A 27,999-nucleotide genomic window follows, 5' to 3' on the forward strand; every position below is an offset into this window, starting at 1 on the left:
CAGATCTTTGTTTATCTTCTGCCAATTATCGGGCTTCTTTTTCCTCACCTGAGCTACCCTTGAGCCCTTCCCAACATGTACACACAACTGTTTTCCAAGACGGACTCCAGTTGAGAGGACTATGGAATCACATATTAACATCACATATTATGGGGTAATACACCATTCTTTTTGACCCCAAGGAGCCTCTCTGCACATATGAAATGTCTCTCTTGCCCCAAGGATGGCAAATATATAACCTCTTGATTCTTTACTCAAACAAGGTTTAGCATGTTCCTGCCATGACTGTTACCTTAGGGTGTCCACAGGAGACAAAACTTGGCTGTTTATCCCACTTCAGTTGTTACTTCCATTTAGAAGAACAAACAGGAAGCTGGTTGTAAATATCTAACCTGGAGCCCACCTATCGTCTATTTCAAGAAATGCAAACAGGTGGCTAGCTGTAAGTGACTGGCCTGAAGCCCATCTTTTTCTTTCCTCAAGAAATGTAAACAGGAGACCAGTCATAAATGCCTATCTCCTGCCTCAGTGGGAACAGCTGAGCCATGGCCAGGTTCTGAATGGAGTCTCAGAATCCCTCAGGAATGACCCAAGAAAGCTGCCCAGTCAATGCAGCATGATGTCGATGCTGGGAGAACCACCTGTCATCCAGGTCTGGAGACCTCACTCCTGTAGTGATCAGCACATCCAGTAGGGGGTAAAAAAGGAAAACCAATGAAACATGATTCTGCTCATTGGCTATAGCAACAGCCTAGAATGGTGCAGAGATTGAAACTCTTATCTGATGAGATCCTGGGAGTATTTATCATTCTGTTTCTCTGTTCCAGGCAAGTCATTTTCAAATTTGGCTCTGAGACCACTGTCTGGAACATCTGTATGAAATACAGATTCCTGGACTCTACCTCCAAAGATTCTGATTCAAGGGTTTTGTGCTGAAGAATTTATTCCTCAGTGTTGCACATGTATCAGAGGAGGGGATCCACGGACCAGTGTCTGGGAAGAATCACTCTAGCCCACACCATCTCCTTATACAACCGATCACTGAGAAAGGGCTGCACTGCAAACGTAACACCCAGAGTGTCCCCGAGCCCCCACTTTGACCCGCTGCCCATTCTGGGACACAAATCTCTGAGCTCTGCCCCCCAGTGAGCTCCATAACTGTCCTTTTGACACATGCACTTCACATCCATTCAGTTCAGCCAGTGTTTATTGGGCACCTCCTATAGGCAAGGCACAGAACCGGGTGCTGCTGTGGGGAACAGAGAAGAGAAGGCCGGGCCTCACCCTCAAGGGGCTCACAGTCTAGTGGAAGAGAGACATGGGTACCAAAAATACAAGGCAGCATGAGATGAGCTCTACAACAGGCGAAACCAGTGGGAAGGCAGGGAACCCAGGCAAGTCAAATGTTTGATGCAGCGGGTGGTGCTCTGGTCAGTCCATGGGAGATAAGCAAGATTCACACAGGTGGAACTGAGCAGAGAAGGGAATTTCAGGCAGGAGAGAAGGTACAGAGGTGGGAAAGAACACTGTTCAAAAGATAGAGGCAGAATGTGTGCCTTGACTGAAATAGAGGGTGCTAATGGGGTAACTGGGAGCTAAAGCTAGACAAATGTTTTGAGGGCAGATGGCAGAGGAGATCAACGTTGATCTGTAGGTGATGGTGAGTCATCCAAGGTTTCTGAGCCAAGGAGCAACATGATTTCATTTCCTCAATTCCCAGTGCTATAACATGCAATTAACTCTACTTCTGTTAACTTCACTCCATGGACTTACACCCTCTCTTGGTCTCAAAGCAGAAGCTCTGTGGCTACACATACCTTTAAGACTGTACAAAGTTACAATGCAGAAGCCTTAGGCTAGGTAAATTTTGAGCTCACTTACCAGCTTTACACTATGTCCACAGAACAGAAGGGGCAGCCTTCTAGAATCATTTGAGAGTAAGGGTCAGGGCACAAGGAAGGTACTCAATGAACTTTTGTTGCCTAGGCATGGCATGGATAAGCTGCAGGAAAAAATGGGAGCACAAAGAGAAAATGGTAGAGAGATGCAGGTGACAAAATTAGCATCATCTAAACCAAACCATTTCCTAGGAGGCTTCTGCTACAACCCACTTCATCGGGTGGGGAGACTCTGCAGTCTGACCCACTGGGATCGGTAGGTGGTTCTTCTAAGAGCTCTACACCTAACAGATTCTCTACTGACACCTTCATTAGGATCCTGCTTAACTATCCAGTGAGGAGGGAAAATGGCGCCCACCCCTACCTGGGCTACCCCAGCCTGTAAAGGAATGTGAAGCCACTGCTGTCCAGGTGGACATGGCGATGCTGGTCAGCGAGGGCTCCCCCAGAACCTCCACACTAACCGAAGTGGGTGTCTGGGTGGAGACAGGTGAAGTCACAGCTGGGTTACCCAGGAGAAACGCTCCCGGGGAGTTGGCATGCACCTCTGAGCCCGACCCGGCAGGGCCCCCGCCACTGTTGTTGATGGTCCACAGGCATGGATATGGGCTGCAGAAACACAGAGAGAGAGAGAGAGAGAGAATGGTGATGATACTCCCAGACAGGATTGCCATCTGATTAGCACATACACAGTGCTGAGAGGGACACGAGTTAGAAAGAGAATATCTAGCCATGGCTTTGTTTCCAGCTCTGACACACACTGGTCCCATTTCTGCAAAGAAGCAGCAAGATGTAGTAGAATAAGCATACAATTAGGTGTCCTGACACCTGCCTTTTGATGCTGGCCCTGCCTCCAACAAGTTGTTCAGTTTTAACACAGCATTTTATTTCTCTAAGCTTCCCTTGCTACCTGTATAAATGGGCAGGGAGGTTGAAAGGAGGATATTTGGGCAGTATAATCTGTAAGATCTCTCACTGGCCAAGAGAGGTGATGTGGCCTAATAACCAGGACAGAAAATCTAGGTTTAAATCCTAGCATTACAGCTTATTAGCTCTGTGACTTTGAACAAATTATTTAATAGATAAGCCTCAGTTTCCTTATCTTCAAGATTTGACGTGATAATTAAACATACCTTACTAAATATTTTTATGAGGATTGAATAAGAAAATGAGTACGTGAAATCCAAAACATAGCACTCAGTAAATGGTGGTTGTTATAATTAATTCTTCTATTCCAGGTTTCTACCTGTCAGTTCTGGTCCCTGGTAGAAAGGGGAGGAACTGGACCACTTTCTTAGACTTTTCTATACTACATCACTGGGTCACGAACCTGACTATACATTGAAATCACTTAGCAAATTAAAAACATTACTGACACTTGGGTTCTACCCCTGGAGATTCTGATCTAATTAGTCTGGCATGTAGGATCAGAATTTTTTAAAGCTTTCCTGTTGACTGTGATGTGCAGCCAATTTTGCACCTTAACATAGAACCTGGATTAAAATCACTGCAGTCAACACAGGCAAATAACTTCCAGTACTTTGGTCATCACTTTTCAGAGTCCCTACTTAGCTTGATAATAGGCTCATTACCCAATGACAGTACTGAACACATTTTGCTTTTCTCTACCAAAATATTTAGAGTCAGCAATGGGTTAAACATGCCACTGATGAAACCAGAGGTAGAAATGCCACCCTGCACTCTGCCATATTTCAGTTTCCACAGACCTCATTGGACCATATGAAACCTGCAGAAACCTAGATAGGCCATGGGGGTTGTTGGGTTTTTTAGCCAGCTCAGTTTGCTGGGATTCTGACCCCAATTCCCCAGTTTTCAAAAGAAATTCTTCTACAATAACAGTCAGAGCCCCTCTCTGATGCTTCCTGGGCTGATTCAAAAACCATGGGTTCTGAGTGACTTTATTTACTGTCTTAGCTTCAGGCAGTTTTTAATGCCCCTGAGATTTAGTTTCTCCATCAGGAAAATAGGAATTTTAAAAGCAGCCTTATGGATGTCTTTGAATCCTATAAATGACTTACATAAAGGATCAAGTACAGAACTTGGCACATAGTTAATTGTCTAACAGCTTCAAGGACACTCTTTCCCTCACTTCCAACACAGCACCAATAAATGCATTTCCCTGAGATCCTCTAGTCAAGCACTGTCCAATAGAAATAAAATGTGAGCCACAAATACGAATTTTCGAGAAGCCACACTTGAGAAAAGAATAAAAAGAAACAAATGAACTTATTATTAATAATATTTTATGTAACTGAAAATATTTAAAATATTATCATTTTTACATGCATCAGTATAAAAAATTATTAAGAATTTATTCTTTATTATCTACTGTCTTTAACATTCTGTGTGTGACAGCCCTTCTCAGTTTGGCCCAGTTGCATTACCAGAGCCCAGGAGCCAGAGGCGGCTGGGGGCTGTTGCCTTAATAGCAGAGCACTAGATCCTTAAGGGCCATGGCAACATCAACATCAAAATCAAGATCACAGTTTACGGCAACATCAGCAACACCTGGAAGCTTGTTAAAAATGCAGAATCTTGGGCCCTAACCCAGACCTATTGATCAGATTGTGCAGTTGAACAACATCCCAGGTGATTCTAATGCACATTAAAGAGTGAAGAGCATTGCTGTGAATCAAAGCTCTACGACCCTCAAACTTTTTTAGACCTGCCAGTCATCTAACATCTCCCCCCAAAAAAGACAAGACATCTTTTGATTTTGAATTGCTTTTTGGACCTTCTCAAAATTCTGCCTAATTATGTTGAACTTAACAAGACATGTATATATTGATACAATGTTATTGCTTACAGTACTTATTACGCTCTTTTTAATTTTGGTGTTCACCATAACTCTACAGAGTAGCTCTGAGTACTACTACAGAGTAGTACTATTGCCAAGTTACAGATAAGAAAGTTTAAGCTTAGTGAGGCTAAGATTTCCTAAAGTCTCAGAGTCAATAAGAAGTGAAACTGGGACATTTGTCAGATTCCAGGCCTCTTTCCTTTCTACTCATCACACTGATTTCCAACAGTCAGAACTGAATGCTGGCCTCTGGTATAAGTTATGCCATGGGTCCTACAAGATACTCTCAGCCCTATTGCCTGGGTTGAGGCCCGGGCACCCAAAATGTGTCCACCTGTTAGAATGAGTAGCTTGTGAGGATATAGACAGCCAAGGGTCTTGAGGTTTCAGTGCATATTTACACTTTTCCCTTTTAGTTCCCTGATGCTCAGTATTTATCTGCTACCACCATTGTTCACAGTATTTCTTCCTGACTTGAGACAAACAATCCCAGGCCACAATATCTTTTCCCTCTTAAAAAAAATACCAAAGTTACAAATAAAAAGAATGCATGACTGAGTAGGTGCTTTCTCACCACACTTTTTCCAGGGGCAAAGAGTTGACCTTGTTGTTATTTTCAATTCTTAGTGGCTTAGAAGTCAGGACAAAAGCTTAGACCGAGGCACCCCAGGAAAAAAAATATGAATTCGAGACCCCATGCTAAAAAGTAAACCTCCAAGAACAATGAGCAAGTTGCTGGTGTTGGTCTTACCTAGGCCCTGGATTGACTGGTCCACTGGTGTGGGGTACAGACAGGATGCTGGCGTGGGGTGTGGAGGATAAGGAAGTCCAGTTGTCAGCTCCAGAGAAAACTTGCAGGTTATTGCTGGAGCTTTCTATCAAATTCACTTTGGGGAAATAACAACAGTTCAATTTGTGAAGCATGGAAAATGTAAAGATGGTGACCAATGACAATATCCTAGGTCAAAATACAACCATGGCCACATGTACCAACAGTGTGTTGATACTTTCTGAAGGAAACAGAAAGGAGGGAGGAACTTAGGTTTATTGAAGTTTATTGAATGTCAACCATATGTCACATACTGAGAGTGAAAGTTTCTCAGTCGTGTCCAGCTCTTTGCGACCCAGTGAACTATAGAGTCCATGGAATTCTCCAGGCCAGAATACTGGAGTGGGTAGCCTTTCCCTTCTCCAGGGGATCTTCCCAACCCAGGGATCAAACCCAGGTCTGCTGCATTGCAGGCAGATTCTTTACCAGTCATGGGATGATCATGTACTGTTCATTTTTTAATCTTTATAACAACTTCTCACCTCCATTTTATAGATGAGGCTCAGACAGGTGGGATGATTTTCCCTTTTTGTCACAGATCTAACTCAGGTCACAGCTCACATCCTCTTTAAAATGGGCCATGTCATCATCCCCTCAAAACAAGCCTACGGACACCAGTGCTTCAGATGAAGTTTCTGAGGATCAGAACCTATCTTTCTCAGCAACCCCAAGGAGATTTAAACATTTCAGGAATAGTGTCTTCTATGTATTTGAATCTTCATTTGCACAAATAGTGCAAATATAATAGAGAGGAAGAAGGGAAAGAAGATGGGAAGGAAGGAGGGGAAAGATAGGAAGAGGATTTCATGTACATCCCTGGCCAAGTCACTCCTTTTCATGGTGTGGCCCTCAGCCTCAACTCCTTCATCCACCACATTGCCTCCCTCCTTCTCCACTCTTTTCCCAAATCATTCACAGATAACGTAGGTTCTCTCCTCCTTCTGAACCTTTGCTCTACCACTCTCTCACATGGAGTGCCCTTCATCTCTGCCTGTGTCCCATGTCATCCATCTTTCATCCCTGCCCACTCCAACCTTTATCCTTTTCTATTCATTCTTCAAATCTCAACTTGAACATTAAGCCCTCTGGTAGATCTAGCTGCCCTTTTTCTTTCATTCCCATAGCACCGTGGCTTGTGTACTTTATAGAATGCTTCTCTAACTTTAATGTGCATAAGAATCACCTGGGGATTTTGTTAAACTGCAAACTCTTTCAGAAGGAGAACCTGAGAGTCTACATTTCTAACAAGTTCCCAGGGAATGCTACAGGTCTGAGGATCACATTAGAGCTCTCACTATACTGTATTAGGATTAATTATATGTATTTGCATAACCCTGAGATCCTCCAGGGAATAAATAAACCTTAATCACCTTCCTTACCCCACTGCCTAGAAGAGTGTCTGGTGCATAGCAAATGCTCAGATGTGTTTTGTGTGCTGACGCCAGGAAAGAATCAAGAAGTAGATGAGAACCTGCTCAGTTTCTGATATCATTAAGCTCCATTTTCTGCCTTCCTGGAAGCAGCTGCCAAGATTGCTGGGAGTAGCTAGCGATGGGGCACAGGCACGGGCAGCTGATGACCAGCAAAGTCATCTGCAGGCACAGAGCTCGGGATGTCCCTGAGGCTGGTATCCTAATGCACTCCTCTGTCTCCCAGACCATGAACTTCACTGTCTCATTGAGTGTTAGTGTCCCCATATGAGAGTAGAATCTCTGTGAGATGATTGGTGCTGTGATCTGTTTTGTTCATGGACAAAACCTGGCACAAAGTCAACCCTCGATAAATATTTGACGATTCAGACCAAAGCCTGGATGTAGAGTGAACTAGCTTCCCAAGACTTCCTAATAGCTCTTCAATACTGGGCCCAATATTTTCTGTTCTGAGCCATGCACTACAACTGTAGAAAAGAGTCATGTGAGGGCAATGAGCTGAGGGTCTCAGAACTCCATGACTTAACTTGGCTTTTAGAGATGCAGCCTGAAACTGCTTAGTACACCAGTGCCCTGGGAGGAGGACTTTCACACCCATTAGAAATTGGGAGACTGGTTGTCTCCCAGCTTTTGTAATTATTTGAAATAATTATAAAATACTGACAATGCTATATATAGTCAACTGTTAGTATATAAAACATCAAAATTTTTAATACATAATAATATGACATATATTAGATAAAATGGATTCTATCTTCAGATATTTACTTCTACTAGTTGTTTATCTACTTCTTCCCACCATCCACACCCCCAAGGGTATTGTTAGCAGAGTCACACACCTGAGGGAGAATGATTTCTGTGCACGTATGCAGAAGGGTAGGGAGCCTGCCGGTGGTGTCCTCGGATGCCAGGATAGTGCTCACAGCCGTGGTGGGTGTGGGGAGCAGACAGAGGCAGCGGAGTAGCATACTGGTAATTGGCATTTCCTGCTGTACACACTCCATCCGGATTGGAAAAGATCCAGCCTCCCACTGCAAGAGATAAGAGGAGGACACAGAGGGAGATTCTGTGAACTTCCACACCGAAAATCAGGTTTCCAGTCACTTAGCATAGTTGTGTTTCTGTGTGACTGGCAATGTCTACCTGTGTGGAGTTAGACACTACCACCTCCACTGCCTCTCCCCTTCCATGTTAGCAGCTAAGTTGGCTTCTTTGGAGATGGATGACAGGTCCTATCAAGTTTGGAGACTCTCTTAAGAAATGCTAGAGTCACAGCTATATAAAATATTATTTGAATGTATAAGTGAATAGAAAATATAAAAGTTAAGTTGCTTCTGACTTAATTGAATTAAAAGTCAGTCAAAGAAGGAGGTGTCAGATGATATGTTAATCATTGATTAATAGCTACTAGGGAATGTTTAATTTGGTTACCCAGAAAGAATGGAGCCCTCCCTGTTTCTGCCAAGTGAGAAAATATCTTTAGTTCTCACTCCAAGCAAGAGGAGACAGGATGCCTCCCATCACCACCCAGCAAAGAGGATTCTGAAGGCAAAAAGAGAGGGAGATGGCTAGCACAACTTGATAAGAATCTTGCAAAACATTTTGGAAAACTGCAAAATATTTCACAGAAATGTGTTTGTGAAAGACCATCTCAATCGATGTGGAAAAAGCATATGACAAAATTTAACACCCTATCATAATAAAAGCATTCAATAAAGAATACAAGAAAATTGCCTCAACATAATAAAGGCCATATAGGACAAACCCACAGTTAACACCATACTCAATGGTAAAAACCTGAAAGCTTTTCCTCCAAGATCATGAGCAGGACAAGAATACGCACTCTCACTGCTTCCATTCAGCATTGTACTAGAAGTCCTAGTCAGAGCAATTAGGAATAAAGGAAAAGAAAGAAAAGGCATCCAAATTGGAAATGAAGAAATAAAATTATCTCTGTTCATAGATGACACAATTTTATATGTAGAAAACTCTAAATATTCCACAAAAAAACTTTTCTGATAAACAAATTCAGCAGTTGCAGGATACAAAATCAACACACAAAAATCAGTTACATTTCTATACACTTACAATGAACAATCCAAAAAGTAACTAAGAAAACAATCCAATTTAGAATAGCACCACAAGGAACAAAGTACTTTGGAACAAAATATACCTACGGGGCAAAAGACTCGTACACTGAAAACTATAAAATATAGATGAAAGAAATTAAAGAAGATATAAATAAATGGAAAGACATCCTATGTTCATGGATTGAAAGACTTAATATTATTAAAATGTTCATATTACCCAAAGAAATCTCTATCAAAATCCATAAGACACTTTTGTCAGAAATGTAAAGCAATACTAAAATTAATATAGATTCTTAAAGAACTCCAAATAGAACAATCCTGAGAAATAAAAATAAAGCTGGAGGCCTCATGTTTCCTGATTTCAAAACACATTACAGAGCTACAATACTGTAAATAGTAGGTGCTCAGTTGTCCATTTGTGTCTGACTCTTTGCAACCCCATGGACTGTAGCCCACCAGGCTCCTCTGTCCATGGAATTTTCCAGGCAATAATACTGGAGTGGGTTGCCATTTCCTATTTCAGGGGATCTTCCTGACCAGGGATCGAACCCAATCTCCTGTGTCTCCTGCACTGGCAGGCAGATAGTTTCCCACTGAGCCACCTGGGAAGCCCCCTAATTAGTATGGTGCTGGCAAAAAGACATATAGGCCAGTGGAAGAAAAGAGAGCCTATAGATAAACTCCACTTATATGGTCAAATAATCTTCAACAAGGGTGCCAAGACTACACGAATGGGAAAGAATAGTCTCTTCAGAGAATAGTATTAGGAAAGCTAGATATCCACATGCAAAAGAAATAAACTAAACTCGTATTACACCATATAAAAATTTTAACTTTAAATAAATAAATAATGCAAGACCTATACAACTTCTAGAAGAAATGCAGGGGAAAACTTCACGAAATTGGATTTGGCAATGATTTATTAGATATGACACCAAAAGCACAGATAACAAAAGCAAAACTAGACAAACTACTTCAAACTTTAAAACTTCTGCACAGCAAAAGAAACAATCAACAGAGTGAAAGGGAAATCTATAGGATGGAAGAGAATATTGGCAAACTATAAACTATAAAAGGGATTAGCATCTAGAATATGTAAAGATCTCTTATAACTCAACAAAAACAACAAAAATCCTAATGAAAACAAGCAAAGGACTTGAACAGACATTTCTTCAAAGATATACAAAAAGCCAAAATGCATATAAAAAGTTGTTCAACATCACTGTTCATTAGCAAAACACAAATCGAAACAAGATATCACCTCATACTATTAGGATGGCCATTGTCCAAAAAAGATTAGGAAATAATAAGTGTTGGTGAGAATGTGGAGAAATTGGAACCTTGTGAACTATTCATGGGGATGTAAAATGGTGCAACTGGCATGGAAAACACTATGGAGTTTCCTTAAAAAATTAAAAATAGAAGTACTGCATGATTCACCAATTCCACTTCTGGTTATATATCCAGGAGAATTAAGGACATTTGCACACTCATGTTCATTGCAGCATTATTCACAGTTGCCAAGAGGTGTAAGTAACCTAAATGACCATCAATAGATTATGGGACAGGCAAATTTGGTATATACATGCAAGTAAATATTATTTCATCCTTAAAAGAAGGAAATCCTGTCGTATCGTACTATATGGATGAGCCTTGAGGAACATTAGGATAAGCAGAAGCAGCCAGTCATAAAATATATATATATATATTGCATGATTCTTCATACTAGGTATCTAAAGGCTATGGATATAGAGGTATAGAGTAGAACGGTGGTAGCCAAGGGCTTTGTGGGGAGGGAGATGTGAAGAGAAGAAGTTTGGTGAGTATACGTAGCTTTAACATGCACGAATTGGGGTGGAGGGGGCAGGCAGGTGGTTCTGGGACTCTTTTGTACCAAAATGTGCATGTGATTGACAATATTGTACTATACATACAATTCTTGTGAAGGTGCATTTTATATCGTGGTTTTAAGCCACAATAAAAAATTTAGTAAGTATTATGAGGAAAAGGCTTTACTTCAAGTGAATTCATGGGAAAGGACAGAGAGAACAAGAAGCACATCCTTTCACCAACCAGCTCTCAACTGAGGGGCCCACAGATGAAGATTCAGACAGGACCAGAACTGTTCCTTAAGAATATTGACTAGGGATTGTCACCAGGGCTTTAGTGATATGAAAGTAGAACTTTCATTAAAACCATTTGCTTAATATTTTTTAAGTATAAGTAAACAAATTGTACAGAATTCCTATCACAAAATGTAGGTCAGTCATTCTCAATAAATCATTTTGTTATCTCCATTTTCTCTTTGTTGTATAGGCGTGTGGCACAAGGGATCACTATCTGAATGATAGAATCAAGATTCAGGTTCTCAGCAAGCAAAGCCAGGCAGAACCAGACTTGTTCATGAAGTTTGCCACATATAAGGATGTTACTGAGAAGCCAGGCAGAACCAGACTTTTGTTCATGAAGTTTGCCACATATAAGGATGTTTACTGAGAAGGTTGTAACACATGAACTTGAAAGGGTGTGGTTCCACATGTGATCCTATCCTATACAAAATAGCTTTTCATTCCAGGTCAGTTAAAAAGTACTTTTCTTGGATAAATTGTTAGAAATGTACCATCTGCCACAACTGAATCAGGAAAAAATAGAAAATATGAACAAACTGATTACCAATAATGAAATTTAATCAGTAATCAAAAAACTCCCAACAAACAAAAGTTGAATTCTACCAAATGTTTTAAAAAGTAAACATCTATTCTTCTCAAACTATCCCAAAAACTGAAGAGGAAGGAATGCTTCTGAACTTATTCTATGAGGCCAGCATCACCGTGATACCAAAACCAGACAACAGCACCACAAAAAAGAAAGTTACAAACAAAAATAATGATAATAATAACGTTGCAGCATTATTTACAATAGCCAAGAAAATGAAGCAAATCAAGTGACCATCAAGAGATAAATGAATAAAGAAGACGTATATATATATATACACACATACACACACACACACACACACACAATGGAATATTATTCAGCCATAAAAAATAATCATGCCATTTTCAGAATCATGAATGGTCTTAGAGGGTATTATGCTAAGTGAAATAAGTCAGGTAAAAAAAAGATAAATACCATATGATTTCACTTATATGTGGAATCTAAAAAATAAACCACATGAACAAACATAACAAAACAGAATAGACTCATAGAACAAACAAGTAGTTACCAGATGGTGGGGAGGAAATAAAGAGGTGAGGGAGATTAAGAGGTACAAAATTCCAGGCACAAATGAGTCATGAGGATGAAATCTGCAGTATGGGGAATATAGTCAATAATATTGTAATAACTTTGTATGGTGGCAGATGGTAACTAGACAAATAAAAAAAAAGACTCCTGAGAAAAGATTTTTTTAAAGTGATTTTCTGAGAATTGTTTCTCTTTATGTGGCTATACTGCCACTTCTGCAATGAAAGATGCATCGAACTTTAGGGGAAGGAGGGAGTAAAGAATTTCATAGCTGGAAAACTGCAGAAGGGATCTTAGCAAACCATTAAACTCTAAATTAAAGGGTATCTCAGACACTGATGCTACTGACCTTGGGTTACTGCTGCAGCTTTAGAGGACTTGCTCCACTGTGGAGCCTCCTCTCTGTTCTGAGACACGGAGAGGGTGGCGCCCTATCAGGAACATCCAGTCTACCTGCAGAATTCCAGATATATGACTCCACTAATACTGTAGTTTTCCAGTCAACAAATACAGAAGTTTCCTCATGTGCAAAGCTATGGCCTTCCTGAGGCATGGCAATGGTGATAAACTCAAAAACCAGAAAGTAGCAAGAACAAGGAAACCCCAAAACAGGAGTGGAGTGTCAGGGTAGAAGGTATATCCAGAATCCACTTTTATGAGCTCTTTAGCCTCCCTGACACAAAAATGGGAGTCAAAGAAATTCACTATTTCCATTTTTCTCTCCTGCCTTGGATTTGTATACACTCCCCCAGGAGCAGGGGTTCTCTCTGGGAATGCTTGAAAGGGCATATACTTGTCTTGAGTGGAAGAAATAACCTTTGGGTCTTGATAGAATATTGGGAACAAGCCTGAAGCAGTCATGACAGGTAAAAAGTCTGAGCATGGTGGAGATGCTCCTAGTGTAGCCCCAGGCCCTTCCTATCCAGGGTTCACCCAACTCACAGTGAGAATAGGTCACATGCTGGCTCTCAGACATAGCTTCTGGAATATCCTTGAGGTGGTTCCTGAAAGAGCAATGAAAGTGCACTATAGCTGTCCAGCTTACCATTCACATCCAGCATCAAGTACACCCAAGATTGTCTTTGGAGAGCAATAAATTTTTTGAAATAAGAAAATCAAATACTTTTTTCCCCTCAAACTACTATCTTTCCCCCATTCTCCTCCTACTTTATGTTCTTGTGTAATTGCTCTTTGAATTGCAACTTTATGGTCAATCCAGTTGACCTTATTTACATCTATCCCTATGTAGCTTGATCTTACTGATTTGTGATCAGTGTTTCTGCTTGCCAAAATTCAAGCAATGATTACAGCAGCTAAGATTTGCATAGGACTTCAGGGCACAGTCACATCTGTGATATGCTAGGTCCACCAATTATCCTGTGATAGAATATTACTACATGCTTTCGCAGATTTAGAAAGTGGGTCCCAGAAAAGCAAATTGACTTATGCAAGTCAGGAAATGGTAAAGCCAGGACTCAAAGCCAGGATCTCTCTCTCTCAAAGTCCTAAATATTTTTATTATATGCGTTTTCTTACCTGAAAAAAGGTATTTCTTCTACATCATCAAAATTAAGTCAAATATTGGCAGGACAGACCCCTGTGACATGTTATTATAAACACCTGTCCATTAGTCTAGTGCCTTTATGATGAAAAAGCAAGATTTGAAATTTATAGGAATTAGTGTAAAGATTTGAAACAGAAACAACAAAATCCAAACACTTCAAAGGAAATCATTCACACCCCCAGAAGTCTCTGACTTCTGAGAGACATGGGCCTCTCACCTTTATGAATTACTCACCTTTCCTAGGTGAAATTTAGCTTTAAAAAATTTATTGAAATCATACTACTCAGATAACTGTGGTAAAGGAAGATTGAATTATTTAAAATTTAAATCATTTAGTTTTTTTTTATGTGATTATATTATTTTCAAGAATCTATCATAAAACAGGGCAGATAAAACATGGCCAGTTCCAGGTCCTCCTGTTGTTTAGCTGCTAAGTCGTGTCCAACTCCTTGTGACCCCATGGACTGTAGCCCACGAGGGTCCTCTGTGCATGGGATTTCCCAGGCAAGAATACTGGAGTCGGTTGTCATTTCCTTCTCCAGGGGATCTTCCCGACTCAGGGATCAAATCACATTTCCTGCATTGGCAGGCGAATTATTTAACAATGAGCCACTGGGAAGCCCCAGGTTCTCCTGGACCCCTATTATAAAGGACAAGTAATTACAAATTTGTTTTTTCTTGCTGATTTTGTTGGACATTGAATTAAATATTAAAAACATGTTTCTATCAAAGGTAATGCAAATGCCAGTAGTTAGTTCCTTCCAAGATTATTATAAACTTCATATTTGCAAAAATCATAAGATTGCCCTGAAATTTCTCTACTCACCTTTCCTTAGCATCCAAGAAGGCTTTGGCAAAAGGGTTGTACTTGATTTTGAGAGCTGTTATCTTACATTTACAAAGACAAGAAGTGTTAGTGAAAGTAGAATATGCATGGGGAACAGAACACTTAATCTTCACCTTTGAATTTCTATAAAATCAGAATAATTCTCCTCTCTTTTTTTCTCCCTCTCCATGTTTCTTTGCTTGATTCTGCACAAAATCACTATTGCACTGTCCAACAAGAAACGTTTTATTGTCACCTGTGGTGAAAATGGCAAATGCGGTATAAAATGAGCAAAGAAAGGACAAAACAACAAAATTGCACAAGCCTGATGTGCTAAATCTAGCATTTATTCTATTATTCATTCTTTTTTTTCAACAGTAATTGAACACCCACCATCTGTCAGTTACTTTTCTAGTCACTGGGACACAGAGGAGAGTGTACTGATGAACACCTGTCTCTAGACTCTCGAGTACAGACTAGAATCAACTCCCTGACCTCTTAAATAATCACCTACCCTTTGGGTCATGTTTACACACACGCACACACACACACAAACTATCAGTTCCACCTGCTGTCACCCTTTATCTCCCCTGGCCTTAGCGTACTTCATTTTCCTTCAGAGCCTTCTGACCAAATACATATTTATCATTTTCATCTATTCTCACTGGGATGTAAGTGCCCTGAGTACAGTGCAGTATTACCAGCATGTAGGAAAACATCCAGCCTGTAGTAAGACTCAATAAATATTTGCTGAATAAAAGAAGATTTTTGGATAGCTCATCCACCCCTGTACCCACTCTCAGGATGCATTTACATTGGCAGGGATACGTTGTCAGGAGACAGAGGCTCCGAGGTTAGAGTTTCCCAGGTTTGATTCTCTTGGGGCATGTTCAAGACCAGAATCACAGCATCAGGCTAGTAGCCTGCTGAAAACATAGCCTTAGCCTTGCTGCTAGTTCAGAGGGAACCCTCCAGCATGTGTCCAGGAAAATCTGAGCACTTAGTCAGAGGGCAACCAGATGACAGGTTCCACCTGCCATGGACTAAGAGAGCAGGCAGCATGTCAGTGGCTAACAGACATTGTTCAGAGAACAGAGGAGGCCAGGATGTGGCCCCCAACTCTTCCCAGCTTTCTGAAGTTGCAAAAGCCCACTCTCCCTTCATAAATCCAGAGGCCATCCTACAGAGAGTAAAAGGGGATGAAAGGCAATCTGTGTCAGGGTATGAAAGGCAAAATGTGTCAGCCAATAAAAACTGTACAGTATTTGAGGGCCTGTTTAAATTTTCAGATATTTGGTTAATTTTTCTTTCCACTGACCTGCTAAAGGGTTCAGCTGAGAGGCCAGATTAGCTATAGAAAAGAAATTACATTTCCTTGCACATCATCTGTAGGCAATAAGGCAGTAGTTTCCAAACCTGGATGATCATCAGAATCCTTTAAGGAGACTCTTAAAACTAGATTCTGGTTATTCTCCCTGGAGATTCTGATTCAGTTAGCTGGATGGGAGCCTAAAAATCTTCTAAAGCTTCCAAATAAAGAAATGCAAATTAAAGCAATAGTAAGATACCATTTTTTCTACCCTATTGAATTATCAAAGCTGAAAATGTAGGTAATCACTGTGCTGAGATTGGTGTGGGAATTATAAATGGATATGCTCTTTGGAGGGGAGCAATGGGGCTTTGTCTATCACAGTTCTAACCATACACTCTCCTGGACAGAACAATTCCATTTCTGAGTGCTTAATATTCTTTGCAGTATTATTTATCATAGAAAATAAAACAACTGGAAATGACCTAAACATCATTTAGGTGGGAAACTGATTGCCTGAAATACAGTGTATCCTCTGCAATAATTTCAGTAAAGGAGATAAATCTGAATCCAATTTACATAGAAAGATATTCATAATGCACTCTTAAATACAGGGGGTGGGGAGAAATTTCATACTAACATGAACATGAGCCAATTTGTGTGAGGAAATCTGTACCCTGCGCATATTGATAAGTGCACAGAAGATGCGTGGGAAGAAGCACAGCCTCAGCGGTTATTTGTAGTGTCTCTGGGATGCGGGACTCACAGAACAGGAGGGAAAGAGTAAATCTTTACCTCTAACTTTTCATTTCATTGTATATACTTCCATACTATTTGTTTATCATGTGAAGTTTTTTTTTTAATAAACATGCATTATTGCCATTAAAAAAAATTTTAAGGGTGGAGGAGGGATGAACTGGGAGCTTAGGCTTAAATGCAAACTATTAAATACATAGAATGGAAAAACAGCAAGGTCCTTCTGTATAGCATGGGAAACTATATTCAATATTCTGAGATAAACCATTAAAAAAGAACATAAAAAGAGAATATGTATATATGTATGTATAACTGAATCACTTTTGCTGTATGGCAGAAAATAAGAGCATTTTAAATCAACTATACTTCAATTTTTAATAATCTTTTAAAGTTTAAGCAAAAAGAATCCAACTGATCTGGTGTCCTGGTGACCAGCAGTCCTGGAAAATCTTATAGGATGTGGATGAATCAAAAAAACTTTGCTCCCACAGAGTTTATGGAGGCCAGATGCTGGCTACTCAGCTGTAGCCATGAGAGGCCCAAGTTAGGCAGAGAAAGATCTACATGTGCCCCCAAAAGAGCTAACAAGTTGGACAGATAGTATAACACAAACCCAAACAGGGTGCACAATTGAATCAATCCCCACAGACTTGCTCTAGAGCGGGAGAGATGCCTAGTTCTGTCAGGTCAAGGTCCTGGAAACAAAGACTCCTGCATTTCTGCTGGTTGTATTACAATGCACCACTGTGCCTTATTGGCACCAGGAGAAGAAACACTGGTGGAGCTTTGGCAAGCAGGGAGAAGGAGGTGGAAACTGATTACCACACTGCTTAACTTGGTCTCTACCAAGTGTATCTGACTACATCTGAATCTTAGAAAACCTATCTTTCATCCAAGTTTGGTCATAACAATAAAAGCACCACCCTCTAGTCCCATCACACTCCCCCAGGTGACATTTACACATACATACACACACACTCACCTCCTCATTCTGATAGGCAGTCACAGCTATGAACTGGGTTTCAGGGAAGGAGCAGTTCATCACCATTCGATGGGCATCTCCAACACGCACTATGTGAACCTGGGGTTCATATTTATGCAGAGAATTCAACATTATCTGTTTAGGTGGAAGAAGAGAAAGGACACACAAAGCCTCGGGCATCACAGGTGACAGATGATCCAGCACCTCTGGTTAGTCCTAAGGTTAACACCCACCTCAGTTAGGGCCACACACATTGATCCCCAGTCATCTGAGCCGCCACCATCTCTCTGAGAAATCACTGAAGGGAGATTTTTTTAGAAACTCTTAAGGAGAATAACTTTGGAGCTGCTTATATGAGGGTGACTAAGCACGTACACACATGAGAGGGTGAAGGGTGGGTTGCCAGAGAAGAGCTGGTCTAAAGAGTGTGCGGTTTTCTGCCAAAATCCTGGCTTCCTTTTTTTTTCTTCCTATTTTCAGCACAATGATATGAATTTTGCTCTGTTAAAACATACTGGTTTTTTTCCTATGAGAAAGTGTGTTAGTGTTAGTAGCTCAGTCATGTCTGAATCTTTGCAACCAATCTAGCCCACCAAGCTCCTCTGTCCATGGAATTCTCCAGGCAATAATACTGGAAAGGGTTGCCATTCCCTTCTCCAGGGGATCTTCCTGATCCAGGTATCAAACCTGGATCTTCTGAATTGCAGGCAGATTCTTTACCATCTGAGCCACCAGGGAAGCCCCCTAGTAAGAAATCCTAATTATCTCAAAATCCTGACAAAGGGCTGAATTACCTAAAAAGTAATGATAGCTGACATCTGCTGGTTATATAACATCCACTCTTTGTGATTCAAATCAAAGACATATTGAAAGTCTCCTGTTGTGAAAACTGGGAGGGAATAATAGTTTACTTTTCAATTTCCTGATTCAATAAAGAACTGGAAACTTCCGAATATTGCAGAGACTTCGGAAGATGACTTACCATTCTTAAAATGAGAACCGCTACATCCCAGCTGGATAAGCACAGAGAACAGAGAAGGCGTGAAAAGTCTAAGGGCTATGAGACTGACCAAAGTGAAATCTGGGGGAATAAGACCTCTTCCTCCCGACTGGGTGTAATCCCCCCAAACAGTCTACATTTTATAAAGCAAATAACAACCTTACACAGCACACTAGTGTGCACAATCCTACCAGAGAAAACAAAAGAGTAAAAAGCCTCAAAATCTTGTTTACTCTAATTGGAGACCTTAAATAAAACCCTCCTTATTTAAGGTTTGTTTGGATTCTTTTTCTGAAAACCCAAAGCTGATTCAATATTCTATTGATAATTATCATAATGCCCAAGTGGAGGGAGCAATTATTTCATTTAGGAGCAGCTTTTTATTAAGATGCCACTTACACCAAAAAAAAAAAAAAGGGGGAGAGGGAATAACAAAACCCTGGTACCCACAAACATCTCCCTCCTCCCAGGCTTGGTAAAAAGCACCACACACAAGGCAAAACTCTGAAAGGCCCCTGATGATTAAGTAAACTACTCCACTCTCTCACTCTCTCTTAACATCAGGAAGTCCATTAAAAACCGAAAGCACCAATTAAGAGCTGTTTATTCCTGTTCACATTTGGACTCCGGGGAATAATTGGCTTCCCTGAGAGAAGAGGTCGGTGAGGACCTCCTAATTGCCTAAATGCACCCCTGGTATTTCTTGATGGGTGTTGTGGGGCAGCCGGGTGGCCAGGCTACCGAGCATACCTGCCCACCTCCGTTGAGCTTATTGGTCAGCTTCACCTTGCTGAAGGAGATGGGGGCCTTCATCCAGTGGGCACCGAAGTTGGGGGAGTCGGGGTGGATGTAGACACAGCTGTGGCTGGAGACCTCTGGCTTGCCTGCCGGTACCCATTCTCCATTGACGTACTTCCAGCGATGACTGTCCATTGGGACAAAGTCCAGAAGGAGTGAGTACATGGCATTGGGGTCCAGCCCTGTGATGCTAATCTTTAGGACTGGGAACATCCGTCTAAAAGAAAAGGAAAAAATTGAGCCACAAGAAGGATATTAGAATGTTAGGAACGTCTCTCCAGTTGGCCAGTCCTCTCTCTGCTCAGAGGAGACTGTCCTTGGAGGGCTCTGGTGGTGCAGAAAATGCACAGGGGGAAGCCAAACAAAGAGGGGCCAGGCCAGCAGCTTCGAAGTCAGCCTAGCCTCTTTTTACCGATGTATTTTATCTTGAGGTTTTAATTTTAAATGTTGTGCTCTGTTTTAATGTCTGAAAATCACTGATCTAGTCATTTGACTAGAATGAAATTCCTCCTGAAACCTGAGGTATTGTATACAGGCAGGTGCCAGGTTCTCACAGAGCTTCCTTCAAAGGTTTTCTCCCAGCATACATCAGATTTTCACACTATTGCCACAGAGCAAGCCTTCTCTGTATCACAAAACAGTTCTAAATAATACTAACAGTGTTAATACAGAAAACATGGTTTGTGGTAAAGGCAGTGAAGGGACCCTTGACTCTACATATTTAAACCAGTTCCTTTCCTGCAGGACTTGTCAGAGGCTTTAATTCACCTGTGAGCACTTTGAGAAGGGGTGAGGGATTCCACATTCTGCACTTGTGTACCTGTGCAACCATCTTCTCATTGAGCATCTTGTGGGAATTTGTGTTCAATAAATACACTTTGAGGACTTCCCTGGTGGTCCAGTGGTTAAGAATCTGCCTGTCAATGCAGGTGACATGGGTTCAATCCCTGGTCTGGGAAGATTCCACATGCCATAGGGCAACTAGGCCCATGAGCCACAACTACTGAAGTCTGAATGCTATAGAGCCCTCAAACCACAACTAGAGAGTAGCCCCAACTCGCCACAACTAGAGAAAATCTGCATGCAGCAACAAAGACCCAGTGCAGCCAAAAATAAATATTTTTTTTAAAGGAAGATGTATACTTTGAGACATGATGATCTGGTTTTGTTGGTCCTTCTCCCAGCCTCTGTGGGAATCCCAGGTGGTTTGGTGGTAAAGAATCTGCCTGCCAATGCAGGAGACGTGGGTTTGATCCCTGGGTTGGGAAGATCCCCTGGAGAAGAAAATGGCAACCTACTGCAATATTCTTGCCTGGGAAATCCCATGGCCAGAGGAGCCTAGTTGGCTACAGTCCATGGGGCCCCAAAAGAGTCGGACACGACGTAGAGACTAAACAGCTGCTGCAGCAGCTCCTACGCTCTAAGAAAATACCAGCAAGCTCACTTTCACAGATATTTGGAGAAGCTAGCTCACCTGGCTTCTGATTCTCTTTAGCTTATTTTTCTTTCACCAAGCTACCTAAGTTGCTCCAATCTCCTCAAAAGACCTAGTTTCCAAACAGACGCCCCTACCACCTCCCGATTGCCCCAGAAGCTGTCTTATTTGTCAATACATCTTCAAAAATCTGAGTCCCCAAGTTGAGAAGCTAACAAACTAGGGTCCAAACACTTGCTACTCAGAGTGGTTCATGACTCGGCAGCAGCAGTAATCAGAAATGCAGCAGCTCAGACCTAACTCCAGACATACACAATCAAAATCTGTGCTTTTCAAAATCCCCAGTTAAGTCACCACAACTTTAAAGCTTAAAATGTACTGGTCTAGGGTATCTAGCTTTTAAGATAGCAACTAAGGAGACATCCAAGGGAGTAAGGGGAGTCATTTGGAGGATTTGTGCGTCTATAAAGGTTGGGAAGAGAATAAAACGGGGAAAACTGAGTATGTCCACTGCTAAAAGAAGGAGTCCAAGGATGCCAGGTATGGAAGTATTAACAGCATAATGGGTATAGGTGAGGGACTGGAGGGTCCCAGTAGAGCCTAGTTTTGAAATGAGGTACAATAAGAACTGCAACATATAGAAAGTGAAGAAATTGACCAATAGATAACAAGGTCTGGATCTAGAGATGGACTCAAGCCATCCAGGCTCCTCAGTCTTCTGAGCTTAAATTACATGGCCTCCCTGAATACTCTGGACAGACAGGATATTTTTCCCCTTGGCTCATCCACCTAATCAATACTTCCAACTCCTTTGCTGGGTCCTCTTCCAACTTAGTCCTCCAGCTGTGTATGAATAATGGGGATCTGTTTTCAGCACCCCCTCTTTTCTAAATGCCCTGCCTTAGTGACCACTTCAAAACTCATGGCAGAATACAAAGAACCTGGGGGAGTTTACACCAACCAGGTTTATACCCCAGTATGGCTCTTGGCAAGCATTTAATAGATAGGAAATAGATAGTACCTTTGAGTACTAGAGGCTGGGTGAGTCAGATAATAAACTGAAGCTTGGTGAGTTTAAGTAAACCAACTTAAGTCCATATACTCAGGAAGAGTGGGAGTTGACACCTAACAAACTGAACCATAACCTACATTTGAAATCATTCCTCATACTCACTAGATGGCTATAATAATAATAAAAAAAGGTGAATAACAGCAAGCATAGGTGAGGATGTGGAGAAATTGAAATACTCATACATTGCTGGTGGAATATACAATGGACCAGCCAAAAGTGAGTCTTGCAATTCCTCTAACAAGTTAAAATACAGAGTTACCATATGACCCTGCAATTCCACGCCTAGGTGTCATATGTATGGGTAATGAAAACATACACCCACATAAAAACTTATATACAGACATTCATAGTGGCATTATTCATTACAGTTGAAAATTGGAAACAACCCACATGTCCATTGATGATTGAATAAATAAAATGAAGTATATTTATACAGTGAAATGTTATTTGTCAATAAAAATGCTACAACACAGATGAACCATGAAGACATTATGATATACTTTCAACGAGTTTTTTGGATTGTACAGTATATAAATTATCACAATAAAGCTGTTAACAAAAAAAGTAAATAAAGAAAAAGTAAAGAAGCATCCTGGTTCTTAGAAGAACACATGTAAAACATGGTAGGACCATTTGCTGCTTTAATCTCTAATACTTCATTTGCTGAGAATTTTATCATTATTTTTCTTTTTTTATCACTACACAAATGAACTGAGATGCTATGTATTTTTATCTTCTTTATACCAATGATGTCATAAATGTCACCAATGTAAATAAATGTCAACTTGCCCAAAGTCTTATAACTAGCACTTGAAGCCACCCTGCCTCCAAGTCCAGTTCAACACCTCCTGCTTCTCCTCTGCCTCTTTCTCCAGCCTCACAAGGACTGGGCTGTGATATCTCTTTACTTGGGGGCAACACTCATGACCAGACTGTTTTCAGGGATGAGCTGCACTTCTTTGATCTTTTCTCCCTTTTCTTCCATCTCTGTGGCTGTAAACCAATCCCTATATCAGAGAGAGAAGCAAATGTAGTAGGGAATATAAACACTGCCCAAAACCGTGCTTGAGGAACCACACATGCTTAGGCTTGGCCGTGAACTCTGTATTGTTTAGCTATGAGGCTAGTTTCTCAGTTTTTATTTCTCTTACAGGAGATCTTGAGAGCCAGCACTGCTGAAAGATGCTGTGAGGACTGAGATCTATAGGAAGAAAGAGGGCAGACAAGGCAGATTTTCTAGGTGGGGAAACAGCAGAGGTGGTTAAAGGCAAAATTCAGGAAGTAAACTCCCTCTCTTTCCCCCCACAGAATTTTAATAATCATGAAGCATTCATCAGGGTTTTGGAGTGTGTGTATGCAGGCACATGGGGCATGGATGTTTAGACTTATGTGAAGATAAGAGGAGGAGCAAGCAACCAAAGTAGCCTGGTTAGAGGCAGATCACACAAAAACATATGATTCTCATAAACTGTAATTGTAAACTTCAGAGAAAAATCTCCATAGACTACAGGGACATGGAAAATTTTTTCCTGATGTGCAACATCGGTTTTCTCTCCTCTTGCACCACTCTACCTTCGGGGCCCTCGTTGCCTCCCACTATGAGCATTAGCTCACCGTACCAACATCTCTAAATCACTGGGAAGTTCAACTTAGTGATCCTAACATTTTATGATAACAAATGGATACACCAATTACATCAGAAATTCTTCCAATTTATTAAAATCTTCTCAAGGCAAATTTAATCTGAATGAAATCAAATTATTCAACTGCATGGAAATATACATAAAATATAGCTTTTCCCCCTAAGGCAAATATGTTACTGTAGAGAAAACAAAAGTTACAAGAGATTTCACTTATTTACCACTGAAATCTGAAATAAATCTTTTTGTGCAACCTAAAATACAAGTTCCTAGCTTAAAGGATAGAGATGAAAGGAAGTATTTACAAGCTGATGCACTAGAGATGATTCAAATGAGCTCTAAGGAGGTATTATAATTGTTATTGTTATGTCTGAAAGGCTATTGAATATTAATAACTAAACATTTTCAATAAAAAAGGAGGGGACGATCGGGATGGGGAATGCGTGTAACTCTATGGCTGATTCATATCAATGTATGACAAAACCCACTGAAATGTTGTGAAGTAATTAGCCTCCAATTAATAAAAAATAAATAAATAAAGTAATTGTAGCTTAAAAAAAAAAAAAAGGAGGGGACGAAAAGAGAGGAGAGTAAACAGTAAAACAGCACGAGGAAAGGACAGGAGAGGAAGGAATGAAGAACCATCATAACCCCCGTTTCTGTGGATAGTTCACTGTTCTTCAGGGAAAGTCTCTATTACTTCTGATCAATGTCAGAAGCAAGCCTCCTATTTATGCATATAAATAGATGTCCATTTGAAAATGAGTCTTTTAATTCATCATTCCATCTATGCTATTTTAAAACTTGCTATTACATGGGACAATTATGCTCAAGTGTACAGGAGATCTGATTAACCCCATCGAAGATTTAGAAAAGTCAGAAAGTTAACTGACTATAGGGGCAGGAGGGTAACATGAATGAAAAGGGCCAAGACTGGGTATTAATTACCAGGAATGTTCTTTCCAGAGAAGGGCCACACTTCCATCTGCCTTAGGCTCAGGAGTTGGTATGAAAGGTAAGGATGGGGCATCTGGAGGAGACATTGTGAGTCTACTGACAGAAGAAAATGGGTCAAAAGGAGTGATACAGGGATAGATGGTTAGGAGAAAAAAAGAGGGAAAAGAGAGATGAAGAGGACAATAAAGAAGACAGCAAAACAAGAAAGATGTGCCTATATCAAGAGCAGGAAAGTGTTGTTAACAGTTTATTCTGAGAAACTAAACAGACTGAGAGTAATTCCAGATCACACTCACTCATTACCAACTGCATTCATTTCTTAGAGATCTGTCTTCCCTTCTTTATCTGAAATACAAAGGAAACTATCTCCTGGCAAAATATTGACCAGGAGGGGTTCAGAGATCCTAAGAAAAGATTTAACTTCACTGAGAAGGTAAAAATGTCAGCAGGACCTCCACAGAAAATAAGAAGAATCACATTGACCATAATTAGACTTTTTCTACAGAGAATAATTTTCACATAGTTAATGAGTTTAAATATGTGAAGACTTTTCAATTTTAAATATGAAGAAAATTATTTAGGTACAAAAAGACAAGAGAAAGTTCTTCTAAAATTGTAAAAGAACATACCAATATGACATATTATTAAGTTGAATTTTATAATGGTTTTCAAAATTTTTATTTATCCCTCATTCAAATATATGGACTATTGTTTTACTTGATGATTATACTTATTTTACTATTATATATGACCACTTTGACAGCCAAATAAATAGTATGAGGCTAAGTATTAGTGTAACTAAAAGAATAATAAACAGAAAGGTCTACCTGTCATTGGACATCATAAAACTTTTACAACTGTATCATCATTCATCTTTAAAAGGAAAGAAAGTATATCCAGTTTTAGGAATTGGGGATAATTTCTTTGAAAATACAAACATGTTTTCTATTTCTTTTTACAGAATATAATGTGCCAATACAGATCAAGAGTAAGAATAGGTAAAATTACAATTATAATTATTAAAAATAACAAATTCTATATATGAAATAAATATGGGACCCATTTAGAGAGAGAAAATATAAGCATCAAGCAAGATTGATATTCATGCTACTATTAGTAATCACAATTTATTGAAAGGCCCTTATCTATAGAACCTTTTTTATTTACAAAGCACTGTAATGTCACACAGCAACACTCAAATTCATAATTTTCCCAGATAGAATGTTTCATTCTCTATGCCATGCATTTTATTCAGAAATGGAAAAGTGAGAAGTCAGGAATGAAAATGTTTTTCACAAGGACAAAAGCCTGCCAGAATTTCAGCTAGCTTGGACTTTTCTCTCATTGGAAAGCAGAATTTCTCTCAAAGGTCACAATCTTTGAGATTGTGCTGAAACTAACCATATCGAAAATACCTTTCAACATTTTGTACTTTTTTTGACCATGTGAACAGAAAGATCAGTATCACATTAATATTGGGAGCTGTTTGGCCAAGCTTGGGAGCAATGATACTTTCTTTCTAAATATTTTTATCTCCTTTACTAAACAGAAACTCCTAATATTACCTTAGACAGTCACTTGGCAGAAATAGATTTAATATAATCCAAGAAATGCCAACAGAGAGCCATTTCATTTAATCCCTAATTTGTTGCAATGAAAAAACTGACGGCATCTTCTCTTTTCTCAGTCAGTATATTATGGTTTCATTAACTATTACTGCAATGGCTTTCATACTGTCACAAACACACACAATTTCAAATGAACACTCACCACAAACACACAGGAAGAAGCAAGTGTAGAAGTAGGTAGTGAGATTAAATTTGCCTTTTAGCCTCTGAATCTTCAGCTTGTCAGAAATGTCTCGCAAGTTTGCTATACTTCAGACAAAATCACCCAGCTTCCAGATAAAGTTGCCTTTTATTTTATCTTATCTGAATGGAATTGGAGTTCAAAGAATAGTCATCTGCTCCAGGATATACAGTCAGTCAAAAATTAACATTATTTTCTGAAATTTGAGTGCATTTCCCAAACCCACGGGACATGCCCCCCTTTCCAGTAATTTCAAAGAATTTCTTCCTTTAAACTGCAGGCAGAACAGGTGGCTTCATCCTCCACTTCTCTGACGATCTCAGAGAAATTAATTAAGTTGGCTGGGGGAAAGCCGTAGGAGACTGTCCTCAGGAGCGTTTAATCAGACCCCGCTACCTCTGAGTGAAGAGCTGCAGCCTCTTCTATGTTCAAGGGGCCTTGCCTCCCTTGCCAAGCCCCGCCAGCCCAAGTAGAGCCACAGATAATCTCACCTGCCATTCTTGGTCACGATCATTTCGTTAGTGACTTCCTTGAACCTCTGCCAGAGAGGGGCATCCTCCAGAATGATCTGAAGTTGCTTCTCTGTAGGGTCGCCTTTTTCCCTCCCTGCCTGAAGCTCACTTTCCACCACATTGAGCAGACGAGAAACAGTTCCATCACAGGTCTTCTGAGTGTCCAACTCACTCATGGCCACAGGCCCCTCTCAAACTTTGCTGAGAAACAGTAGTTACTTTGCCGGCTTCCACCTCTTTCCTCCTGTCGCTTGCCTGCCTTTCGAATCCAGCTGGACAGTGCCTGGGAAGCTGGGGAAGAAATGCCTAGTCTCTTGCCTAAGCTCCTAGCATGACACCCTGAAAGTCTACAAATTATACCACCAACCTGTTAAGCTTTAGTTGGGGGTGGGTGGGAGGGGAGAGGTGGGGAAGAAAAAGCCCTCTCTTAATTACTCACTGGATCAGGTGGGAGAAAGCCTGGCTTTCCCATTGGCTGCCGTGTATAGAGTAGATATTTAAGAAGGGTACTCCATCCAAATTATCAGGCTTTTATCTTGCTGTACCTGAAGAGGTCTAATCGGTGTATTGAGGACCATTTTCCAGTTAATTAAAATTGTTCTGGGCCCAGACTGTGACAATCAGGCAAATCACATTTGTGTATAAATCATGGCTTGTGGTATCTATAGGGAAAAAGAAAGATCAAAAACCTTGATGCCAATACAGGATTTCCTGACACAGTTGAGAACCTAAATCCCTGAGCTAACCACTAGCTCTGAATAGAATAGAATATATGGAAGGCCAAGGGCATTGTGCCAAGGAATATGACAGCTCTGCCACAGAAGGAAGGAAGATGATCTGTGTGCCATCCACTCAAGGGTCGGAGATCAGGAGAAAAGAGCTAAGGACTTCATTCTCCCAGGATATCCCCTACTGGCCATCTCTCTCCTGAAGGATCCTACAGACCTCTCAAGGTGTAGTCTCCTGCTCATCTCAAGGTCCCTCATTGCCTCCCACAAGCAGAAGAGCTCTGAACCATGCTCCTC

At 40.5% G+C, this 27,999-nt stretch overlaps 1 protein-coding gene across 1 annotated transcript; it reads right to left on the reverse strand.

Moving 5' to 3' along the window:
- Positions 1–1,189: 1,189 nt before the first annotated feature.
- Positions 1,190–27,361, reverse strand: TBX19 (T-box transcription factor 19). Its single transcript, XM_043446040.1, has 8 exons — positions 26,954–27,361; positions 19,502–19,766; positions 17,752–17,886; positions 14,705–14,766; positions 13,257–13,318; positions 7,818–8,009; positions 5,471–5,606; positions 1,190–2,507 (listed from the first exon to the last, which is right to left on the reverse strand). The coding sequence occupies exons 1-8, from the start codon at positions 27,148–27,150 to the stop codon at positions 2,222–2,224; spliced, it is 1,335 nt and encodes a 444-aa protein (XP_043301975.1). The 5' UTR covers positions 27,151–27,361; the 3' UTR covers positions 1,190–2,221.
- Positions 27,362–27,999: the final 638 nt, after the last annotated feature.

This window comes from Cervus canadensis, chromosome 2 (assembly GCF_019320065.1).
Source record: "Cervus canadensis isolate Bull #8, Minnesota chromosome 2, ASM1932006v1, whole genome shotgun sequence".
NCBI classification, from domain to species: Eukaryota; Metazoa; Chordata; class Mammalia; order Artiodactyla; family Cervidae; genus Cervus; species Cervus canadensis.